The sequence below is a fragment of the Silurus aristotelis genome (genome assembly GCF_946808225.1).
Source record: "Silurus aristotelis genome assembly, chromosome: 22".
Taxonomy (NCBI): domain Eukaryota; kingdom Metazoa; phylum Chordata; class Actinopteri; order Siluriformes; family Siluridae; genus Silurus; species Silurus aristotelis.
The window spans coordinates 594,178-618,135 of NC_139595.1; the positions used below are offsets into that span (position 1 = coordinate 594,178).

Here is a 23,958-nt window from a genome sequence, read left to right on the forward strand (position 1 = left end):
TTTCCTTCTCCTCCATCTCACAACACACTTGTGGAGCATAGGCACTGATGACATTTATCATCATCCCTTCATCTTCCACCTTCACGATCATCACCCTATCAGAAACTCTCTTCACCTCCACTACACTCTTACTGTACTCTTCCTTCAGAATCCCCCTACACCATTTCTCTTCCCATCCACACCATGATAGAACAGTTTAAACACCTCCAATGTTCCTGCTCTTACTCCCTTTCCACTTGGTCTCCTGAACACACAACACATCTACCTTTCTCCTCTCCATCATATCAGCTCCCTCTCTCCCTTTACCAGTCATAGTACCAACATTTAAAGTACCAACCCGAACCTCTACTCTCCTCTCCTTCTCCTCCACTTCTGCTCCACTTCTCCTTTCCCTGCTGTCTCTGTAGACGTCTTCCTCCTCTCCTTCTCCCCCTTCAGCCAACAGCAGCACAATTTACACCGGTACCCTGTCGGTTAACGATACCTGTGGTGTTTGTTGGTAACCCGGGCCTCCACCGATCCAGTATGAAGTTCTGATTTGTGACCTGCATATTAGATTTTGCAGATGTTTTACTCTGGATCTCCTTCCTAACGCAACCCTCCCCATTTACCCGGGGTTGAGACACTGAGAGTCTCCTAATGCCTGGGTTTGTTTTATATCATTATATAATTATTAGAAATATTAGAAATAATAAAATGATCATGTGCAAACTTTTATTTATGAATTTGTTTGTTTGTTTGTTTTTTACTTTTGAATTGTTTTTTTTCTCACCGTATCACAAAGGAAATGGAGCTGATGTGTCAAACATTTATTTCTGGCCCATTTCTTCTGTTTTAGAGTTAAACATTTATTCATGTAGTAAACACTCACACACACACACACACTTACACACACACACACTTACACACACACACACACACACACACACACACACACACACACACACACACGCACGCACACTCTCACACACACACACACACACACACACACACACACACACACACACTCTCACACACACACACACACACACACACTCTCACACACACGCACGCACGCACACACACACACACACACACACACACACACACACACACACACACACACACACACACACACACACACACTTTGATTATATCTGGCAACCCGGCAATCAGGAGACCCGACATTACTCTGAGTAGGAACCTGGGGGAACCTGGGGAATTTCTGCTCAGCTGGTCTCGGTTATGATGAGTTTCTACTCAACTGGTCTCACGCGTGAGATGTGTTCAGCACAGCTGGTCTGGTCTGAGATGGTCTTCAGAATCTGAGCTGGATCTCGGAGTGGAGATAAAGTTACAGATTTATTCACGCTGAACATGGAGTTTTAACTTCAGGTTTAACATTAAACCGAGTTCGTGTGTGGAATAAACTCTGATCCTGCAGAAGAAGGTGATGAAGATGATGGTGCTCTTCGTCTCTGTCCTGCTCTTCCTCTCTCATTTCTCCGCGAGTTTTCCTCTTCAAGGTGAGAAAAGAAAACATTTAGAGAGAGAAACAGAGAAAAACAGAAAGAGAAACTGTCCAGTGGGAAAAAACTGCGAACTCATGCAAATAAAACAAATATACAATCATGTAAATAATGTTATTATTTTATATAGAAATGTAATTGTATTATTTTATAGATTATATTAATTATTTTTATATTCGATTCTTTTCTTTAATTGTTTTCTGTTGCTACATTTTACATGTGTGTAAATTGGGGGGGGGGGAGTGGAGAAGATCCTGGAGAGGTGGAGATATGCACTGGAGAGAAGAGGAATGAAAGTCAGTAGGAGTAAGACAGAGTACATGTGTGTGAATGAGAGGGAGGGCAGTGTTGGGGTGTGGTTGCAGGGAGAAGAGGTGGAGAAGGTGGAGGAGTTCAGGTACCTGGGGTCAACAGTGCAGAGTAATGGAGAGTGTGTTAGAGAAGTGAAGAAAAGAGTGCAGGCAGGGTGGAGTGGGTGGAGAAGAGTGATAGCAGGAGTGATTTGTGATAGAAGAGTATCTGTGAGAGTGAAAGGGAAAGTTTATAGGACTGTGGTGAGACCTGAGATGTTGTATGGATTAGAGACAGTGGTATTGAGTAAAAGACAGGAGGTGGAGCTGGAGGTAGCAGAGCTGAAGATGTTGAGATGTTCGTTGGGAGTGACGACGATGGACAGGATCAGAAATGAGTTTATTAGAGGGACAGCGCATGTAGGACGTTTTGGAGACAAGGTGAGGGAGGTGAGATTGAGATGGTTTGGACATGTGCAGAGGAGGGACATGGGGTATATCAGTAGAAGAATGCTGAGGATGGAGACACCAGGAAGGAGGAAAAGAGGAAGACCAAGGAGGAGGTTTATGGATGTGGTGAGGGAAGACATGCAGGTAGTTGGTGTGAAAGAGGCAGATGTGGAGACGGATGATCCGCTGTGGCACTGTGTGATCTGAGTGTTGATCTTCTGTGCAGGTTTTGTGTATGATCCTGGAGAAAACCCCACCAACCACACCAGCACTACACACCTCCCTGACGTGCTGAGGATGACCCGGAACACACCCACATCCTCCTCAGGTAACATGAAGCGCACCTGGTGATGAAGATCAGGTCAATACTAGGGGGCGGGGCTACAGTCTTACTGATCCACCTGGTGTTGAATTCCAGCTTTTAATTGGGTGTTAATTGACTTTTTAGGAGTTTAATTGAAGTCAATTAACTTTTCTGTGTGTGTGTGTGTGTGTGTGTGTGTATGTGTGTGTTTCAGGTGAGTCTGGGTTTTCTCCCATAGCTCTGCTAGTGTCGGTCTTCATTGCACTTCTCCTCCTCAGCATCTGGATGCTTGCAACACAAGGTAGGAAAGCTCACTGACTCCGCCCCCTTGTTTGTCTAATCATCACCTCTAACTCTGCCCCCATTTCTTTTTAGCTATCCATCCTCTTAGCTCCTCCCCCTCACTTCTCTTTACCTATCTATCCTTTTAGCTCCACCCCCTCACTTCTCTTTACCTATCTATCCTTTTAGCTCCACCCCCTCAGCTCTCTTTACCTATCTATCCTTTTAGCTCCACCCCCTCAGCTCTCTTTACCTAGCTATCCTTTTAGCTCCACCCCCTCAGCTCTCTTTACCTATCTATCCTTTTAGCTCCACCCCCTCAGCTCTCTTTACCTATCTATCCTTTTAGCTCCACCCCCTCAGGAGCATTTAAAGATTATATTTAAATACATGAATATGAAGAATATATTGGTGTTCCCTCTGTTTGATGACATTCCTTTCTCTCTCCTCCCTTTTCTTCTCCATTCTGTGAATCCTGTGGAACTTCAGAAACTCAGCCTGGAGGTGAGACTCGTTTTCTCCTGTAATATAAACATTAATGAGAAGGTTAGAGGTGAACCCTGCTGTAGGAGAACCTCAGGAGCATCTCTCACCTCACCCCTGTTGTCCTGCTCAAGTGATGCAAGAACATTTATTTACACATTTACACTGAACTCTCTGGTCTGTTCTCTTCATCGTAGTGAAGATCCACACAAACCATCTTGGTGGAGACGAAGAAAATCTTTTTCCTCATAAACACACATTTTTCTCCACTGTTCTGTGTGGTGTGTAAACACTGTGGGGGTTTGTTTATATGATGGGCTACAGATAAAATAAAGGAGTGTTTATAGATAATTTGGTCTGCCCTTTTATAATCTTTTATATAAATAAAAACTCTTGTGCTTTCACCTTTTAACACAATCATTTTTTACTTTTTTTTTAAAATACACAAAAACATACACATGCGTCATGTTTTATAGGCTACATGTCAAATTCCTACATGTACATATTCTGCTAATAAGTTTACGTTAGATTCATCCACTCTAGAAAAACTTGGTGTTAAAATATTTATCAAATTATAAACATTTATCATTTAATCCTTAAAAAAAAAAGACTAAATAAAATTGTACATTCTCTGAGATTTGAGTCTTAGAGATACATTCTGTGTGAAACATCGCCCCCAGTGGCCATAACAGAGAATTACAGCTCAGTCTCATAGTTTTGTTTGAATATTTTCTGTGCTGAATAAACTTTTTTTTATTCAAAAACACTGTAATATACAATAAAAAAATCCTTTAATGCTTTTCTTACAGGTGTTTTAGGTTCTCTTATTCATTACCCTGCTCACTCTCTGGAAAATACGATGAAGAGGGGAACTACCTCCAGAGACTAAACTTCCTCACTGACACCATTAAAGGTGTGTCATGTTTAAAACTGATGCTATCTATCTATCTATCTATCTATCTATCTATCTATCTATCTATCTATCTATCTATCTATCTATCTATCTATCTATCTATCTATCTATCTATGAATACAGTACAAGTTACAATCGTTCTCTCTCTCTCCCTGCACTATGTACAGTATGTACCACAGGTCCAGATGAAGGTTTACACTGAAGATATAGGATCATGGATTTGTTTTAGGTGGATCACCGTGTTACCGTGTGTAACATTTTCTCAGTACACCAAAATTACTACAGGACTGAAAACAGCAGAAATACTAACTCAAGGCTTTGTCCCGAACTATCATCAGATGCTTTAAGACAAACTTCATTCTCTTCTGTTCCACAACGTTTCACACACTCTGCTCTAAAGATCTTTTAATTATAGACAAGATTAATATTTATATGTGAAAACAACACCCAAGAGGTATATTGTGTGGAACATATTAATTAAAAGACTCTGGGACACTGCAAACAAACAAACAAACAAACAAAAAAGACACTTTAAATGTCACAAATATTAATATATATATTAACAACACTATATGTCATTAAAGCACAATGAAGTCTGATATTGGAAATATGAATAAATGCAGTGTACTTGAAATTATGCTAATCAACTTATTCACTGTTATTAAATAAATGAATACATTGTGTTAATTTGTGCAATAAATTGAATCTACTGTTATTCCTTAAAAACAAATCTGCACTGCATTTTAAATAAAGCATTTTGGATGTTTATTTGTCGTTTATTTGGCGGTTTTTTCATAAATATTTGCATTTTGTTAGTATTTTTACGGCACCTGGAAAACAAAAACGACCTGAAATAGAAATGTGTTTACAACAAGGAACTCTTTAATCCGGAAGATTTATCGGTTGCACATTAAAAAATATATATATATTTATCGGTTGCACAATATTAAAATAAATTATGTAATCTGCTCATTTATGTGTAATTTTCCCCCGAATCTGTTTATATTACAAAATATTAGGTTTGTGTTTTATTTCCATAAAATCATTTAAGTTGTAATATTTTAACCTCATCGTCGGTCATAAGATCAGAGCTTCCGCTCGGACATTATTAGTAGTCGGACAATAACCAAATTGCCTCTTGTACTACCCGTTTTAGTAAAGCCCCGCCTTCTGTGTAGTGATTGGATATTATTGACGACAAGCCAATCATTGTGCGGCAGCTAAAGCATGTTACCCAATCCGAGATCAGGAAGGCGTGGCGTGTCTGAACCCGGGTGGGAAAGAAAACGGAAGCGTAAACCGCTAGCAATACCAACACAGCAATACCAAGCTAGCTATCAAAGTTTATGCAGCTCTTCGCTTCCGTCTCAAAGATTTATTTACTGATTAGTGTCATTGTGTTTTTCTCCTCGGCGCGATGGGGGTTCCGAAGTTCTACAGATGGATCTCAGAGCGATATCCGTGTCTGAGTGAAGTTGTGAAGGAGCACCAGGTTTGTCTTAATAAATGCTAGTTAGCTTTAAGACTAGCACCCGGCTAACACCCCCCCCCCCTTCACTCAGGAGAGATTTATTTAAATTTAACATCTTTTATTATTGATTAATTTTAGTTATAAACATAATTCTGTGGTAAAACAGTCTGAATTCTACGTGGGGTCACAGTCACGATGTTGTGGTTTTTAGCGCTTCTCAGGAATTCTGGTTCTGTCTCAGAAGTGATCTCCGGGTCTGTGGAAGTGCGCTACATGGGGTTCAATTACAGAAATGCTTCTCAGAATCCAAGAGGCAGATAATATTTCAACATCCACTCTTAAAACAGAGGAGACTGTAAATCAGGCCTTTATGGCCAAACCGCAGTAAAGAACCCATTACTTCAGAAGAACAACAAGCAGAAGAGACTTGTTTGGGCCAAGAAACACAAGGAACATCAGCTTCTCCATGCAAGAGACCGTAAACACTCAGAGAGGTCCAGTGTCCAAACTCCACATGAAGTGGGATCCAAATGGCGCTGGTACGTCTCTGGATGGTTTGGGATGTTTGTGGGCATCTACATCGTTAAAGGTCCACAATCTTCATGAGGTGGGAGGTGACTGGAGCTGGAGGAACCTCAGGAAGCCTCGGGATGGGGAGAGAAAGAGAAGCAGTGGAGAGGAATTAGCGTAGCTGCTGTTCATGATATTAACAGCACAAGTTGATAATGTGATGTGATCAGATGTTCTGGAGCACAAGGTTATGATGTGATGTGATGTGTGTTATCAAGAGCTGTTTTCATCTAGAAGGTGAGTGTTGAGATGGTATATGATGAATTGGACCAGAGAGTGAAGGAAAAGCAGCCAACAAGCATCCAACACCCTTTTCTTCAAGATTGTTGGAAATCCATTTGAAGTGATGACCTCATGAGTCTGAGTGCGAGGGACCGCCCCGAGTGCGCGAGGGACCGCCCCGAGTGCGCGAGGGACCGCCCCGAGTGCGCGAGGGACCGCCCCGAGTGCGCGAGGGACCGCCCCGAGTGCGCGAGGGACCGCCCCGAGTGCGCGAGGGACCGCCCCGAGTGCGCGAAAAAACCTTTTACATTTACAAAATAAAAAAATATTAGAATTATTTTATCGGCGTATGTTGTTATTTACAGTCTGGTAAAAAATTACAAAATTAACAGTCACATTGTGAACAATAATTGAAAGTGTTTATCATTCAGATGGGTGTGCAGAAATGTTGGCACCCCTGATAAACCTGCTCGCTCATTCACAGGTATTTTGAGTGTTTTGGTGTTTGTCACGTTAAAAGCTTTAAAAACAACAACAACCCCTCAGTCACGTGATAATCATCGTTTAATACAATCTTTTAATGTAGTCTGTATGTGTGGTTTTAACGCTGTCCACTGTGGAGCTCCAGCTACGCTCCAGCTACATCGGGTTTATTTCATTCAAATCCAATGAATTTTATTCCCAGATCCCGGAGTTTGATAATCTGTACCTGGACATGAACGGGATCATCCACCAGTGCTCGCACCCCAACGACGAGGACGTACACTTCCGCATCACCGAGGAGAAGATCTTCGCTGACATCTTCCACTACCTCGAAGTGCTCTTTCGTATCATCAAGCCCAGGAAGGTGTTCTTCATGGCTGTGGACGGAGTCGCTCCGAGAGCCAAAATGAACCAGCAGCGTGGCAGGAGATTCAGGTACGAACCCGAACTCGAACCGACGGCTCCCTCTTTCTCGTTAGTTAATCACACGTCTAACAGGAAGGCGTTTGGTGTTCCACGTTAACGAGCTCATCAGGAAGGAGAAGAAATCACACGGAGCTTGGGAGCTGAGACAGCTTCATGATCAGGCTCAGAAGTAATGCTCATGTATGAAGAGCGGTTCAGGACGTAGCCCTGCAGAAACGCACTACCGCACGTCTTTTAAGGTCACAGTGGGTCACGTGCCGCTCCCTCTCTTTCAGATCGGCGAAGGAAGCAGAGGAAAAGATAAAGAAGGCTCTGGAGAAGGGAGAGGTTTTACCCACCGAGGCTCGATTCGACTCCAACTGCATCACACCTGGTCTGTCTCACAGTCTCGCACCTTTCACCCCAATACAACCAATTAATGCCCTGATCTCATTCATTCATGTAAAAACATGGGTCCTCAGTCACTTATCGTCTTTTTATTTATGATTGATTGATTATTTATTTATTTATTTATCTCTCTCTCTCTCTCTCTCTCTCTCTTTTTATATATATATATATTAAATCATAAAACTCAATCAGAATTATTTGCTGTAATTATTATGAATAAAATGTTACAAATGCATTTATAAACATTTAGTATTTAAAGTTAATATTAAAATAAACACAAATTAAACACATTTACTTACTTTACTATATATTGTGCAAATATTATGTGCATTTCTTTCCACTTTATTGTAAAATCTAAATTATTTTCCTAATAATTAATTTTATATATATATATAATTTATTATTTAAAACATGTATTTATTATAAGAATTTTTCGTGCAGGTACTGAGTTCATGGTCCGGCTTCAGGAGCAGCTGAAATACTTTGTGCAGAAAAAGATATCCACAGACCGAATGTGGCAGGGAGTGAGAGTGTATCTGTCAGGTCACGAGGTGAACGCACGCACGCACACACACACTCACACACACACATCCCTGTGCATCCCTACCTATTATTCTGTGTAATTTAGTGCGCCATCACATCAGAGAGAAACAACCCACCTTTCCAGGTTACCATGACAACCAGCTCTGGTCTAGGCTTCTATCCTAAAACTATTCTATTGTAATGCTAAATACACACACACACACACACACACACACACACACACACACACACACACACACACACACACACACACACACAGTCTAATACGTTTGTGACACAGATTTCTTTATAAGTCCAATCCTTCTGAATCACACATGCAGAATGGTGGACATGGGCTGTGTCCTAAATCACTCTGCCTCTTCTGAGTACAGAAGTTCTAAATGATGTGACTACGGCATTATGCTGTGCCATGAAATGGATCTCGCTGTACCCTGGATGCTGTTGCAGCTTCGTGAATTAAAATTTTGCATTTATATCGTTTTGTATAATTACACAGTATTGTTTGATTGGTCGATGTCAGAGATTCTGTGGATCCAAGATAAGAGGATGTGGATCTCCATCTGTAGTATTTAAGCCAGACATGCCTGCTACAGCTTTACACTGACTTTACAACGAAGTCCCAAACACTGCATTCTCTTAGTTATAGAAGTTTAAAATATGCATTTAACCTGTTATTTAAATATGTTCTACTGATTCTACTGATACTGAATTTTTTCTTACATATCGCAACATAATATTGGAAAATATCACAATATGAGTTTTAGCTGAGTAGAGGCGTGTATAGTTACTGTGTAAAGTTTCTTTTGTGTATGAAACGTGTGTGTGTGGTTGTGAACAGACCCCAGGAGAAGGAGAGCACAAGATCATGGAGTTTATCCGGTCCGAAATCGCCGGACCGGGCCACGATTCTAACACACGACACTGTCTTTACGGCCTGGATGCTGACCTGGTGTGTAGAGTGTGTGTGTGTGTGTGTGTGTGTGAGAGAGAGAGGGAATATGTATATACAGTCTGTTCATAATCTTTGTGTGTGTGTGTGTGTGTGTGTGTGTGTGTGTGTGTGTGTGTGTGTGTGTGTGTGTGTGTGTGTGTAGATAATGCTGGGTCTGACGAGTCACGAGCCTCACTTCTCTCTGCTCAGGGAGGAGGTACGCTTCGGGGGGAAAAAGAATCAGAAGAGGTTTGTTTTGTCCTGGGGAAGGAGAGACTGTATGTGTGTGTGAGAGTGAGAGATAATGTGTGTGTGTGTCTTAACTGGTCCAAGCGATTTGTTCCTGCAGAATAACGGCTCCAGAAGAGACGACGTTCCACCTTCTCCATCTGTCCCTCATGAGGGAGTACATCGACTACGAGTTTTCTCCTCTGAGGGTCTGTACACACACACACACACACACACACACACACACACACACACAGAGTAGTGTTTTACCACTCCACAGAGACGTTCTTTTTTTTACACACACTAGAGTGTGTAAGTGTGTGTGTGTGTGTGTATTCTGAGTGGAGGTGTGTTTGTGTGGTTCTCAGGAGAGAATCTCTTTTGAATATGATCTGGAGCGGATTATAGACGACTGGATCCTGATGGGCTTCCTGGTGGGGAACGACTTCATCCCTCACCTGCCTCACCTGCACATTAACCAGGATGCTCTGCCCCTGCTCTACAGAACATACATCACTGTCCTGCCCACACTCGAGGGTCAGACGTCTTTATAGACACGTGTGTGTGTGTGTGTGTGTGTGTGTGTGAGAGAGAGAGAGAGAGAGAGAGAGAGAGAGAGAGAGAGAATGTGAGTATATAAATCTGTGTGTGTTTGATTTCTCTCTCTGTTTTTATTAGGATACCTGAATGAGAACGGTTATCTAAATCTGGCTCACTTTGAGAAGTATCTCGAGAAACTGGCAGAGGTCAGTGTGTTTGAGTGCGTGAGTGTTTGAGTGAGTGTTTGAGTGAGTGTTTGAGTGAGTGTTTGAGTGAGTGTTTGAGTGAGTGTTTGAGTGAGTGTTTGAGTGAGTGTTTGAGTGAGTGTTTGAGTGAGTGCGTGCGTGCGTGCGTGCGTGCGTGCGTGCGTGCGTGCGCTGTATAATGTGACCTGTCCAGATCTTAATATCATCTTTGAACTGATCTCCAGTTTGACCGCGAGCATTTCAATGAGGTGTTTGTGGACCTCAAGTGGTTCGAGAGCAAAGTGGGAAACAAATACGTGAATGAAGCGGCGGGTCTGGCAGCGGAGGAGGAGCTGAGCAAACAGGGCAGGGGGAACAAGGTGAGGGGCAGAACACTGATCTTCATAGTTTGGGGGAAATTTTAATTTTCATGGGAAATAATGTTATACTTTGTTTTTAGATGTTTAAAGACACTCTGAGTCTGGCAGCTCTGGATAGAGACAAAGACATGCCCTGTTCTACAGGAAGAGGTACACACACACACACACACACACACACACAAACGCCATGTCCCATGTCCTGCTAGCTACAAGGTTTCAAAAAGGTTCGAGACTAGTTTTGTACCTCTGATTTGGATTCTGCTAATTATTTTGGTTCTTTCACTTGGCACATTTTTTATTTTTTGCAAAGATGCACCAGAAGGTGGTGAGGAAGACGGCGAGGACGAGGACATGTTCGAAACGGAGTTCCGGCAGTATAAGAGAACGTACTACATGACCAAGATGGACGTAGAGGTGGTCTCTGAGTGAGTTTTGAGATCAGTCACTGATCTGTCAGCCCTTTTGCCTTGATATTGATCACTATAATAAAGAGATAAACAGGTTTATGGGCTGAAACGTGTGTTTGTGTTTTGTTCCTGTCTGGTTTGCAGTGAGTTTTTGGCCGGTCAGGCTCGCTGCTACGTGGAGGGAATCCAGTGGATCTTACATTATTACTATCATGGAGTTCAGTCCTGGAGCTGGTGAGGAAACTATTCAGGAGTGTGTGAGTGTGTGAGTGTGTGAGTGTGTGAGTGTGTGAGTGTGTGAGTGTGTGAGTGTGTGAGTGTGTGAGTGTGTGAGTGTGTGAGTGTGTGTAATACCGATGGATATATAAGACATGACTCTGTGTGTACAGGTATTACCCTTTTCACTACGCACCTTTCCTCTCTGATGTGAGGAACATCGCTGACCTCAAGCTTACCTTTGATCTGGGAAAACCCTTCATGCCCTTTGAACAGCTGCTGGGGGTTTTACCTTCAGCAAGCAAAGACCTGCTGCCTATATGCTACCAGGTAATACACACACACACACACACAAAGGGGATCCCAACAACTATAATACATTTTATTTTTTGTAGGGCTTTTAATGCATAAACAAGAACAAAACAAAAATGCGAATAGATGAACAGACAGGCATGTGGAGGAATAGACAGACAGGGAGACGGAGGAATAGACAGACAGGAAGACGGAGGAGTAGATAGACGGGGAGACAAAGTAGTAGACATACAGGGGAGTGGACAGGTGGGAAGACAAGGGGATGGAGGAGTAGGCAGACGGGGATGGAGGAGTAGACAGACAGGCAGACGATAGATAGATGGAAATAAATAGATGGAGGGGCATAAGAGAAATAAACAGTATAAAAGACTAAAATTTGTCCTCACTCCTGTAATGTGTGTGTGTGTGTGTGTGTGTGTGTCTCAGCACCTGATGACGTCTCCAGACTCTCCAATTATTGAGTATTACCCTGTGGACTTTAAAACGGACCTGAACGGGAAGCAGCAGGAGTGGGAGGCTGTGGTCCTCATCCCCTTCATCGACGAGGTTTCACACCTTCACACATCTGTTCATCTAATATATACACACACCTTCACCAAGTGCCGCTTTATGGTTGTGTGTGTGTGTTTTAGAACCGGTTGCTGGCAGCCATGGCCCCCTGCAGTCTGAGTAAATCAGAGCGAGCGAGAAACACACACAGCGAGTGTGCGGTGTACTGCTATGACAAAGAGCTCGACTTCCACCTCGTATCACCACTGCCTGAGGTTTTCCCTGATGTTACACACTGTCACGCCAGGTACACACACACACACACACACACACACACACACATAATCTATTAATTACAGACGGAAGGGGAAATAATCTGATGGGGTTTTGTGTGTGTGTTTGTGTTTAGGTCGATGGCTGTGCCCATGGACGCCTGGCGAGTGTCTCTGGACGTCGTCAAACGCAGAATTGATCGGAGCAGCCTGTATTTCTGCGGCTTTCCCACTTTACAGCACATCCAACATAAAGTAAATCTCGCGATAATTATTTTATTCTTATACGACTTTCAATAAAAACATAATTACTATATTACCATATCATTACATAATTACTATATAGTCATCATAAACACGCATTATTAACACTCAAAGCATTTAAATCTGTTTATTTATTCGTTGTTTTAGTTTTATAAGAAGAAGAGCGGCGTGGTCGTGTTCCAGCAGAGCAGCCGAGGAGAAAACATGATGCTGGAGATTCTACCCAGCCAGCAGGAGGAGCTGGTGAGCATGCTGTCTGTATTTAAATGCAAACACATACTAGTTAATGTTAAAGTGTGTTTGATTGTACTTCGTTTGTGCGTTTTAGGTTTTGGAGGACGTCGCGTCGCTCGTGTTGGGGAAGAGCGTGTTCGTGAACTGGCCTCACCTGGAGGAGGCGCGTGTGGTCGCCGTCTCAGACGGAGAGGCAAAGTAAGACTTTTACATGGAAAAGTGGGCAGGGTTATGCTAATCAGTGTCTGTTTGTACACACTGATTAACACACATGCATTTACTAATAATCTTTGAGTTTCAGGTTTTACCTGGAGGAGGCACCAGGAGTGCAGAAGCTGTACGAGGACACGCCCCCTCCTGTTAAAGTGGTGTATCTGAGCGATAAAGAGCACAAGGACTGGATTAAAGAGTTGCAGGGCATCACTGAACAGTAAGAACCTCCTCACCTAGTGCGAGTTCTGCTGAGTTCTTGGTCAGAAGAGAAGGTGTTGATTAATTCTCTATAACAGCAGATCTGACGGTAGTGCAGGTTTATATTAGCGCACTCATTCTGATACGGATCTTTCACAGGATCTTCAGCAGGCCCTTTACATGAGCAGACTCAGTAAAACTGTTCTCTTTGGAAAAAATCTTTCCAAATGCCAGCTAATGTTCTTTAGAAAGCTGCTAGAAAACTGAAGATGAAGATTTCAGCTTTTTTTTTTTTCCAGTTGTGTTGTGCAGGTGATAGGCCACAGTAAAGGTGGAAAAAGTTCTGGAATGATTTATCCTGCTCAAATAATTTTTACATCACATAACCCAGGGGTGTGTAGACTTTTTGATATCTGCTGTAAGTGGTTGTTTTGTCAGTCATGTGTTCTGACTCCGTCTCTGTGCCTGTGTTTTACAGCCACTCTAAACGTAAAGGCGTGGCGATAAACGTAACGTCGGTGCTCCTCTACGCTCAGCTCCTCACAGGCAGGAAGTACACCATCTCCCCGAGCGGTCAGGTCCACCTGGAGAAACAGTGGGCCAAACAGATCCTGCCCTTCGCTTACCAAACCATCGTTAAGGTACAAGTACTGCAGTTCTGAATATGATCCTTATTCTGTCTTCACGCTCCTCATTGACGTCTCAGTAACGGGGTTGTGTTCGCTCTTTTTAGGACATCAAAGCCTTCGACTCGTCCTTGTCTCGGTTTAAAACGCTGGAGGAGCTTTTCCCCGTCTCCACCACCGTCTTCATGGTGGGAAACCCGTATTACGGCGCGATGGGAGAGGTGAGCGTTCCTCAGGTTACCTACAAAAATACACTCGTACAGATCATCAGTGTTTACAGACCTTTTTTACATCATTTCATTCAGGTGCAAGATTCGAGTGATGTCATCAGCGAGGGACGTATACGCGTGGTCTTCACTGTGCCGTGTGAACCGCATCTTGATGCCTTAATTCAGAACCAGCATGTCAGTCAGACTTTTATTATAAAATAATGAAATAACACCCATCTGTTCAGGCAGTCTTATTTATTGAAGTTAACGTGTGTTTAGTATATAACGATGGTTAGAAATACTAAAAGATTTGCCCTTCTCTTACTCAGAAATACTCCATAAAGTACAGTCCTGGGTATGTCCTGGCCTCCCGCCTCGGCATCACCAGCTACCTCGTCTCCAGGTTCTCCGGGAGCATCTTCATCGGGAGAGGATCCAAGAAGAAGTCAGTGCAGCTCATATTCTCTCGTCTTACATTTACACAGTTTACAGTCCATAACGTCCTGGTTAGAAGCAGGTTTATTGGCCAAGTGTGTTGGTGACATAATTAATGTTTATATAGCGTTTGTTTTATTAAACCTACATTTTGTTTGTCATTAAAATCGTTAATTAAATGCTATAATATATTGGGGGTGTAACGGCACACAAAATCCATGTTTCGATACGTAACTCGATTTATAAGCAAAATATTAAATTGCTTGTTTTAATTAACGCAGTTCATTATTATTATTATTATTATTATTATTATTAGCATTTGAGATCAACATTTTAATAGTTTACATTTTTTTAAAAACAATTTTAAATAAAATGGCTGCTTGTTTAAATACATTTTTTTAAATAAATCTAATTAATGCAATACACTTATTATATTAATTAAATTGACTGAATTGACCCCATTTGGGTAATGCAGATGTGTTGATAAGTGTGTGTGTGTGTGTGTGTGTGTGTGTGTTTTTATATTTTTCTAAAGATATGTTTTCGTTAGCTGTTCTACTTATTTCAGTAATGATCAGGATTTTTTTCTTTTAAGGGAAATTCTTGAAGCTGGACATAAAATACTAAAGACTCTACTTCCTGGTTATCCCCCCCCCCCCTCTCTCTCTCTCTCTCCTTCTCTCTCTCTCCTTCTCCCTCTCTCTCTCTCTCTCAGTCCACACGGCGAACAGAAAGCCAACGTGGGTCTGAATCTAAAGTTCAACAAGAAAAACGAGGAGGTTCCAGGCTACACCAAGAGAACGGAGAAGGAGTGGTTGTACTCCGCTGCTGTAGAGGAGCTGTTAGCTGAGTATCTCGAGCGCTTCTCCGAGGTGTTCGACTACGTGTCCAGGAACAGCTACGACGATTTGTTTTATGAGGATGATATCTGGCCGGGAGAAGATGAGAATGGGTACGGCTCTCGTACACACACCTTACACCATAAACACCAAGCTGTAGTCCTCATCTATCTTCTATCAGTTCAGGACTCATAAACATGGGCACAAGGGGAAGATCAGCATTATTGTAAATGTGTCTCTCTCGCTCTCTCTCTCTCTCTCTCTCGCTCTCTCTCTCTCTCTCTCTCTCTCTCTCTCTCTCTCTCAGTGCTGAGAGGGTTCAGGAAATCACCACCTGGCTGAAGACACATCCTGTTAGCTCCTCCTCCCGAGCATCGTGTGACTTACAGATTCTGGACGTAGGCATCGTGGGGAAGATTGAGGAAGAGCTGGAGAAAGCAAAGGTGTTTCTCTCTCTCTCTCTCTCTCACACACACACACACACACACACACACACACACACACACACACACACACACACACACACACACACCAGCTCTGGTCCACTTCACACTTTATTCTGTACTCAATGAGGGGAAAATACTTATTTATTTTCCATAAGCACACACATTTTATAGTTAAATGATAATATAAGAACATTTTCATACAATTTATTTTATTTATAAAAGCTGCCTTATATAAATTATTGACTGAAAATACATTTAAATGTTTATTCTAGGCAACTGATTGTCTTAAATAAATTGTGTTCATATTATTAGATGATAATTAAATATTTAAGATTTAAAAAAAGTTATTTATAAAAAAAAAAACTATTCATCTTAAATATTTCATTATTATTTCAATAATTTAATAAAATGTATTTATTTATTTTCCAGCTGAAGAAGAGCAACAAGAAAGTGCGCGTCACAGTGAAACCTCACCTGGTGTTCAGGGTGAGTGCACACGTCCTGAATGTACAGCACATCACACACCTCCAAACCTCTTCTACACTCAGATGTATTTTGGTTTGTATCTCAGCCCCTGGAGCAGCATCACGGTGTAGTTCCAGACCCTGATGCTGAGTATCACCTGTTCGACCGCATCGTTAACGTCAGGGAGAACTTCTCGGTTCCTCTCGGCCTCAGAGGAACTATCATCGGCATCAAAGGAGGTACGACACAAACGTTTTCCCGCTGTAACCCAACAATCTTACAGGGTCGTAAAGGTGATGTTCAGGTCTGGCTGAGACGATGATGTCACCCTGATACCCTGATGGTGATCAGTTATAGAGATTGTTGTTCATTTTTGTGTACCGTAAATTATGTTATCGAGCTACAGGATTTTTAATGCTGATTGTATTTTTTTTTTAGTTTATTATTATAATTAAATTGTGTGTGTGTGTGTGTGTGTGTGTGTGGTTTTGTTTATCAGCTGAACGAGAGGCTGAAGTTCTGTATGAGGTTCTGTTTGATGAGGAGTTTGCAGGAGGACTCACTATCAGGTACAGACAGGCGTACACACACACACACACACACACACACACACACACAGCGTACAATAATGCCTTTTATAATCAAGGCCAAATGAATTGAACAATGGACGTGTGTGTGTGTGTGTGTGTGTAGATGCTCTCCAGGTCGGGGTTACAGAGTTCCTCCTTGTGCCTTAATCAATCTGAGCCACGGAACCCGTCAGGAGCAGAACCCTCACAAACTCACTGCCGTCGTCAAACCACAGCCTTCTTCCTCTTCCTCATCAAACACACACAAACATCAGCTGGACGGCCTGAACCACTCACCACGATCACCATTTAAACCCACACAGGTAACACACACACACACACACACACACACACAGTTCAGAATGGTAGCATGACCATGTGCTCTGATACAGTAAAGTTTAATTAAGAAATAACACACCTAATCTTGCAGTGTGTGTGTGTGTGTGTGTGTGTGCAGCAGAACAGCAGGCAGGCTCACAGAACTGACACTCAGGGAAACAGAAACTCTCCTCAAAAAGGCCTGAACCAAAAAACACAACAGAAGGTAGCAACCTGAACGATATATTTCTGTAAGGTGTGTGTGTGTGTTTGTGAGAGGCTTATAAATGTGTGTGTGTGTGTGTGTGTGTGTGATTGTGTGTGATTGTGTGTGATTGTGTGTGATTGTGTGTGATTGTGTGTGATTGTGTGTGATTGTGTGTGTGTGTGTGTGTGTGTGTGTTTTAGGGCTCTGGGAATAAGGAGGAAGAGTTTAACAACGTGTGGCAGTCTCTCCAATCTTTAGGGCTGCCTCAAAAACCACCAGCCCACTGGCAGAACCATGTAAGAGAGTGTTTGTGTGTGTGTTTGTGTGTGTGTGTGTGTGTGTGTGTGTGTGTGTGTGTGTGCGTGTGTGTGTGTGAGAACAGGATTGCCAAATCTGTACATAACAGCTTTCAGTGTAATAAATGTAAGATGTAGTTATTTATTAGTGTGAATACGAGGTGGTATCAAAAGGTTTCGAGAGTAGTTTTGTAACACGTCAGCAGATGGCAGCACGAGGCTGCACGCACAATCAAAGGGAGCACCGTACTTCATAAGTCAGTGTTGGCTGTATTGCTGTGTAGGGGGGACTATTTTGAAGGTGTTTGTGTGGAAATGTAGATAAAGTTATTTTCTGGAAACCGGGCGAGTCTCCAAACTTCTCGGTTCCACCTCGTATGTAGTGGGTACTTGGTTGCCAAAGAGACCAGTGATTCTTCTAAACAATGTAGAAGATTTCCATAACATCGATTTGTCTTTTGTTTCTGTTAGAACTATTTTCTTTGTGTACCATGTTTTTCCCGTGACTCAAAGCCGACACGTCCTGCTTGGTTTATTTCTCCCCCAGGGGCAGCCAGCCAACATCAGACTACTGAAGAGGAATGAAGATTTAAATTCCATTTCTCCTCAGAAGCCTTCCAACAAGGTATCTACTGATCTCCACGCCGGGGTGAGATGATGGGACGTGTTAAACGTGGATCTTACACACGTTCTTTTTTTACTTGCTTTGAACACTTGCTGAACGTTTGCAGGTCACCCCAGAGTTTCAGGAGCTCATAGCCAATCTGAAGGTCTCAAAGGGAGCCGAAGCTCCGGTTCAATCCTCTCCGGTGAGGAAACCTGCTGATGAGCAGGAGAAGCCGCTGTCTCCTCAGTCCTTCGCCATGGTGAGTTCACTGCAGCACTGTGTTAATGTAAATAAACATCATTTTATATATGATGTAATTGATGCATTTAAATCCGTGTGTGTCTTTTTTCACACCCCTCTATAAGATGGGAACCATGATGCTGAAGGAGATGTTGAAGATCGACAGTTCGGCAACCACGTGCTCCGCCTCTGACTCCGCCCCCATGAACGCATCCCCCAATCCCGGAGCTCAGCAGCAGAACAGGAGACGCAGTTCTAAGAAACTGGGTAAATAAATGTTTATTTTATTGGAGGCCAATTTCCACTTCACAGTTCTCACAGGAATTTTATCTTCACCTGAATGTTATCTGATCTTCTCAGCGGCCAGGATGAACTCTGCTCAGGGTGAACCTCCGGCTTCCCCTCTCCTGCCCTGCATGGCTGCTGAACTGAGCAGAGTGTGTGTGGGACTGAACATGGGGCCACCTGAGTTCACCTTCTTACACAACAGACAGGTTAGTGTTTTACACACACACACACACACACACACACACTTCCAGGATTAACTCTTCCTGTTTGAAAAAGCTCCACTGTCAGAACTATGCAAACTGCACTCCAACTTTCTTGTGTGTGTTTTTCAGGGTCTGATTATATGTCAGGTGAAATTGTCTAATGGTCTCCTGCTTCATGGTCCTCAGTGTCCGTCTGAAACTGAAGCTAAAGCGAAAGCAGCTCTGTTCACGTTACAGCGTTTGGTAATGTCTCACAGCTTACCTGTTTCCTTGTCTGTCTCCTAGTTTAGTCTCTCTGTCTGTCTCTTTGTTTACTCTACGGCACCTGGTAATATCTCACACCACACCCGACTCTTAGTCTGTCCATCTTTTAATTTTTATTTTTGTTCTTCTGAATTTGTATCTTCTCTCTTACCCTTGTTTCCATGCCTTTTTTGTCGTTCTGATTTTTTCTTTGTTTTTCTTTTCTCTTTTTTCTTTAGTGTTTTTTCTTAGTCATTAGTGTGAAAATGCTCATAAAGAGTCTGACGTCTGTCTCATCTACTGTCTTTGCCACAAAACAACACCCTCTTCTTTGTTTAGTCAGACTTGTTGGTTTGGCGACACACACACACACACACACACACACACACACACACACAGTATGGAGTTGTAAAAGTGTCCCTCTGTCCTGCTCTGTTGTAGAACTCTGTGGGCTCGTTCCCTCTCGCTCCTCCTCCGCTGTTCCCTGGAATGCAGCCCATGCGGCCGATGGCTCCTCATCCTCAGGTGTTCACGCAGCCTGCAGGTCAGAGTTTCACATTCATCCACCTCCATATTCCTCATTCCACATTCCTCATTTCACATCCCTTACTAGTTAAAGTAGAGACGTGACTCCAGTAAAAGTGTCCCTTTAAACTGCCACTTGAGTAAAAGTGCTAAAGTTTTTTGCCTTCAAATGAACTTCAGTATCGAAAGTAGTGATTTATTATAACTCTAATGTTCCTGTGATCATTTTTATCACAAGATTCTTCACTTAATCACCTCAGTTTCTGTGTAAAGACTCGAATGTGACTCTCAGCACACTGATCTATTAATAGAATGAGATTAAAGACTCAAACACTGATTGATTTCTATTATAATGATCATGAACACAAAACCTTCTTTAATAAAACGTGTAAATGAGGTCACGTGTGTTGTGGTGAGTTCGAGTCTGGAGTTTCTTCATCATTGATTCCTCTCTAAATGTTCTGCTTGATGTTGAACTGATGCTGAACTGGATGTTGGTGATCAGTAGATGCACCGAGCGCCGATCAGAACACGTGTAAAACAGAGCGTGCGCTCGATCCTGATTGGTGACTCGCTGCGTGTTTCACCAGTTACGTTTTTATCCTCAAATAAAAAGGAACGACTGATTTCACTAAATGTAGTAAAAAAGTAAAATATTTGACTTTGGAATGTAGTGAAATGACAGTAAAATATTCCCGTAATGAAAAAACTTCATTAAAGTACAAATACACACTGTGACCATCGTGCCACAAAACCACTTCAGACGATATAAAGTTTATTACACTAATTATTAAATAAGTGTAATAACTAAAATACTTATTTATTTATTTATTTATTTCACTTTAATAAACACCAGCAACATCTGTAAGAACATCTATGAAACACAACATCCTGGGGCTCTTAATGATTTTTATTTGGCTTATATTGTGTTCTAAAGGTGGTCTTTTGATGCCCCCTCAAGGTTTCGCTCCTCTGCCATGGGGGGTGCAGTTTCCTCCTCAGGGGCAGCCGTTTTTCGGTGGGACGTTCCCTGGAGCTCGAGCGGCTCCGCCCCCGGCCCACGTCGGCTCTCACAACCAATTCATCCCACTACAGGCAAGAGACAAACTCTCACAGAAACACACCAGCTTTCACCATGGGTTCTGATTAATGGAGCTATAAATGGATAAAAATTACAACTTTAATAAACAGAAAAAAGAAATTGTCGGTAAGATTGTGTTCTCAGTAAATTGATGTTTTTACATATTTTTTATGTTAGGTGACTAAGAAGAGAGTTTCGGGTCGGAAGAGCCAGGAAACGAGACCGGACTTTGGGAATGCCACTCGACCCGAAAACCCCGAAACCTCCTGCTCCGCCCACAAAACCCCTCCACCAATCAGCACGCAGGACTCCGAGAACCTACCAAAACAACCGCCAAAACTGACACACCCCCCAGGCTCCGCCTCCAGACGCAAACACAGGAAGTTGGCGGTGAACTTCGATGCCACTAAAGTCACGGACTGAAGCGCCGCCTCTTCTAGCGATTTTTTTTTTTGGGGGGGGGGGGGGGGGGGTTGTGGGGTTGTGAACCCGAGATAAAGATTCAGTCGTACGGTCTCTTTCTCTGTTTTCTCTCTCCCTCCCTCCATCCCTCCCTCTCTCATCTGGCTTTAATTTGCGCTCTTTATTTCCAATTATTCAGCTTTTTTTTCCCAGCAGTGGGTTTTTAATATTTCTTAAATATTTGAAGATTTATTTTTATAATCTCAGCACATTCAAAAGAAATTTGATATTCTCGTTCAGTTTGTTTTTAATCAGCGATCCTGAAACACCCACAGGTCCGATTGCGCAGTTACGGTCGATCGGATCGCATTTCTGATAACGCTGTTCCTCACCTCGTTCCTGGAATTCCACCAGGTCCAAACGCGTAGGAGTGAAGCAGCATTGTGTCCATGTGCAAGTTCTCGCTGGAAATATGCAAATAAGTGTCCTGCTTAGCCAATCAGGAGAGAGAAGATTTGAGAAAAGGAAACAGATGAAATGCTGGATGTGGACCTCTTCATCGAGGAGATTCGAGACGTTTCATGGTCAATTTTCCAGCATTGTTTAAGCTGCTTTTTATTTTTCATTCGTCTGATTTTTTTCTTTCGAATTACGAAAATACACCAACCATAAAAGTAGCCTTAAAACTCTTAGTCTAGCCCCCCAGACCCCCCCCCCCCCATCTCCTTGTACACTAATATGAAGAACGTGGACCATCTCAGTTCACTTCCTCCTCATGGATATTGGCTCTTCCTCTAAATCCTGATCTGCTTCACTTTCATTCAGCATGGTCTACACTCACATTTCAGCGTGGTGAGAGGACGTAGAGTTTCCAGTGTGAACACTGAGTAACTTTAGTGAACAGGAATCTCACAGGGATTTTCTCTCTAAACAGCAGCACTTTTCAGATCGGGTTTTAAACTGAATTTTTTTTGGGTTTTAATGTTCTTTTTTTAAAGAGAAGAACAGTCTCTGTTCCCAGCAGCTCTGTGTGCTGTAGGGTCGATCATTTCAGTGACGTGCCACACCTCGGATTCCAGCGTCTGTCTGTCTGTCTTTTTTTTCGAGCGGTAAAGACGACCGTGTGCAGTGTTATTTTTTAAATGAACTCGAGTAACATTCGCTGAAGAATTCGCCGCCGGTTCCCGCTGTGGGATGTGCTGTATATAGATCTTCAATAAACACCTTTTGTTATCATAATTTTGTGATTACATTTTTTTTTTTTTTTTTTAATCGATTTTTACAACCTGTAAAGTGCAGAGTGACAGAAACCTGCTCACTGGGGATTAATTTTCGTGAGACTGTGGGTGCCAATACTAATGCACACTAGTTTAATTAAGGCGCTGCTGGTGTTTCTCATGAAATGTGCTGTGAATGTGATTTGATTTTTATTTTTTATTTTTATGTTTACTTATTAAATATTTAAGCCTGAAAATGTATCTGAATCTTGAACAGTATTTTATAAAGATTAATCCAGTGAACAGTGATGGGGTACGACCCGACCTCCTACTGACACCTGCTGCAGAGACGGCGTGTCCTTTAAGAGACAGGAAAATAGAAACAGGGTCACTATACCAGGTGGTATCAAAAAGTTCCTAGACTAGTTCACGCCAACAGATGGCAGCACGAGGCTGCACGCACATTCACAGGGAGCACTGACCCACTGAACATGATCTTACTTCTGCACCTACTCTATTCGCCAGGTTTGCCGAGATAAAGATCCAGCTCAAAGGTTGCTGTTTTGTCACTGTTGCGGAGATCCGACGCGAATCACAGAAGGTGCTTGAACCGTTTCCTTCCAGAAGAACGTTGGGGGCGCTGTATTGCTGTGCAAGAGGATTATTCTGAAGGTGATTGTGTGTAAACGAAGATAAATAAAGTAAACCGACCTCGTCTCAAAACTTTGATACCACCTCGTAAGACTGCAAAATGGAGACACTCTCTTTAAGAGTGAAATTGAGACACTGTCCCTTTGAGTGAAATTGCGACACTGTCCCTTTAAGAGAGAGAAATTGCGACACTGTCCCTTTAAGAGCTGTACATGCCCCTTTATCGGCTGATGTGTTACGTCACCAATCCTACAAATCAGTTTAGTAGTAATTAGTTCGTCAGCGGGCGGATGGGTATGAGGAATCCGGCTCGGTGAGCTGGTAACACAGCGGACCAGAAGGAAGGATTATTCCGCCGAACCGGACCGTTTAATGAAGGTAGCTGTAGTGTGGCGGAGGATAGGGCAGAGTGCGCATGCGCAGGGGGCGCATGTCCGTGTGCGGTGTGCGGTTTGAAAGGCTGAACCTTTAGTTACTTCACTTCTGTTTTAGTTCCGTAATGTGGGTTGTTTCCACACACACACACACACACACACACCCCATGAGGGCACCGGGGAGCGGTTAATGTCGCTCTTTTTGTATTGATGATAAGAAATTAACTAAAAGAGAATTCAGATTCAGTTTATTTGGATTATTAAAAGAAACCAAATATTGGATCCCGTGTTTTGGTGACGTCACAACTACGGTTTCTAGCCAATCAGCTTCTCGTGACTGTTACCCGCGTGCGCCCCATCCTCAGCCAATCAGCTTCCGCAGAAGGTGGACCCCGCGCTCCTGAGGTCGGCGTGGTAAAGTGCAGGTCCTGAGGAGCGGAGTGAGGAACCCTGGGGGACACCAGGACACCTTCTATCGCTATTCCGCGACTTTATGTCGCTTTTGTTGGGTTCCC

At 42.7% G+C, this 23,958-nt stretch overlaps 2 protein-coding genes across 7 annotated transcripts; both read left to right on the forward strand.

Annotated features, from left to right (window-relative positions):
- The first annotated feature begins 872 nt into the window (after positions 1-872).
- On the forward strand, positions 873-4,230 carry LOC310717429 (uncharacterized protein). The gene is made up of 5 exons (XM_083525384.1): positions 873-1,505; positions 2,475-2,576; positions 2,767-2,853; positions 3,324-3,338; positions 4,127-4,230. Exons 1-5 carry the CDS (start codon positions 1,433-1,435, stop codon positions 4,204-4,206), a joined length of 357 nt encoding a protein of 118 aa, XP_083381510.1. The 5' UTR covers positions 873-1,432; the 3' UTR covers positions 4,207-4,230.
- A 1,277-nt stretch (positions 4,231-5,507) lies between these two features.
- On the forward strand, positions 5,508-22,440 carry xrn1 (5'-3' exoribonuclease 1). 6 transcript variants are annotated; one of them, XM_083524972.1, is made up of 40 exons: positions 5,508-5,722; positions 7,179-7,411; positions 7,678-7,775; positions 8,231-8,340; positions 9,171-9,281; positions 9,427-9,512; positions 9,613-9,700; positions 9,860-10,028; positions 10,170-10,237; positions 10,462-10,596; positions 10,677-10,746; positions 10,907-11,021; positions 11,148-11,237; positions 11,393-11,549; positions 11,958-12,077; positions 12,164-12,327; positions 12,430-12,547; positions 12,704-12,799; positions 12,885-12,988; positions 13,092-13,220; positions 13,680-13,842; positions 13,935-14,048; positions 14,133-14,231; positions 14,366-14,481; positions 15,187-15,423; positions 15,618-15,753; positions 16,186-16,242; positions 16,328-16,460; positions 16,721-16,790; positions 16,915-17,113; positions 17,248-17,334; positions 17,517-17,612; positions 18,160-18,261; positions 18,344-18,478; positions 18,585-18,726; positions 18,820-18,953; positions 19,080-19,193; positions 19,635-19,737; positions 20,656-20,813; positions 20,977-22,440. In XM_083524972.1, the coding sequence occupies exons 1-40, from the start codon at positions 5,648-5,650 to the stop codon at positions 21,220-21,222; spliced, it is 4,977 nt and encodes a 1,658-aa protein (XP_083381098.1). In that variant the 5' UTR covers positions 5,508-5,647; the 3' UTR covers positions 21,223-22,440. The 6 variants fall into 6 exon arrangements, with proteins under 6 accessions (XP_083381098.1, XP_083381101.1, XP_083381100.1 ...); XM_083524975.1 differs by having other exon boundaries at positions 20,680-20,813; XM_083524974.1 differs by having other exon boundaries at positions 18,160-18,237.
- Positions 22,441-23,958: the final 1,518 nt, after the last annotated feature.

Excerpts from the sequence above, each read along its gene's own strand:
- LOC310717429 (XM_083525384.1), top strand. The coding sequence starts at position 1,433 with ATGAAGATGATGGTGCTCTTCGTCTCTGTCCTGCTCTTCCTCTCTCAT. Across the intron at positions 1,506-2,474 it reads CGCGAGTTTTCCTCTTCAAG|GTTTTGTGTATGATCCTGGA; the intron begins GTGAGAAAAGAA and ends TCTTCTGTGCAG. Across the intron at positions 2,577-2,766 it reads CACACCCACATCCTCCTCAG|GTGAGTCTGGGTTTTCTCCC; the intron begins GTAACATGAAGC and ends TGTGTGTTTCAG.
- xrn1 (XM_083524972.1), top strand. The coding sequence starts at position 5,648 with ATGGGGGTTCCGAAGTTCTACAGATGGATCTCAGAGCGATATCCGTGT. Across the intron at positions 8,341-9,170 it reads TGTATCTGTCAGGTCACGAG|ACCCCAGGAGAAGGAGAGCA; the intron begins GTGAACGCACGC and ends GGTTGTGAACAG. Across the intron at positions 16,243-16,327 it reads AACCTCACCTGGTGTTCAGG|CCCCTGGAGCAGCATCACGG; the intron begins GTGAGTGCACAC and ends TTTGTATCTCAG.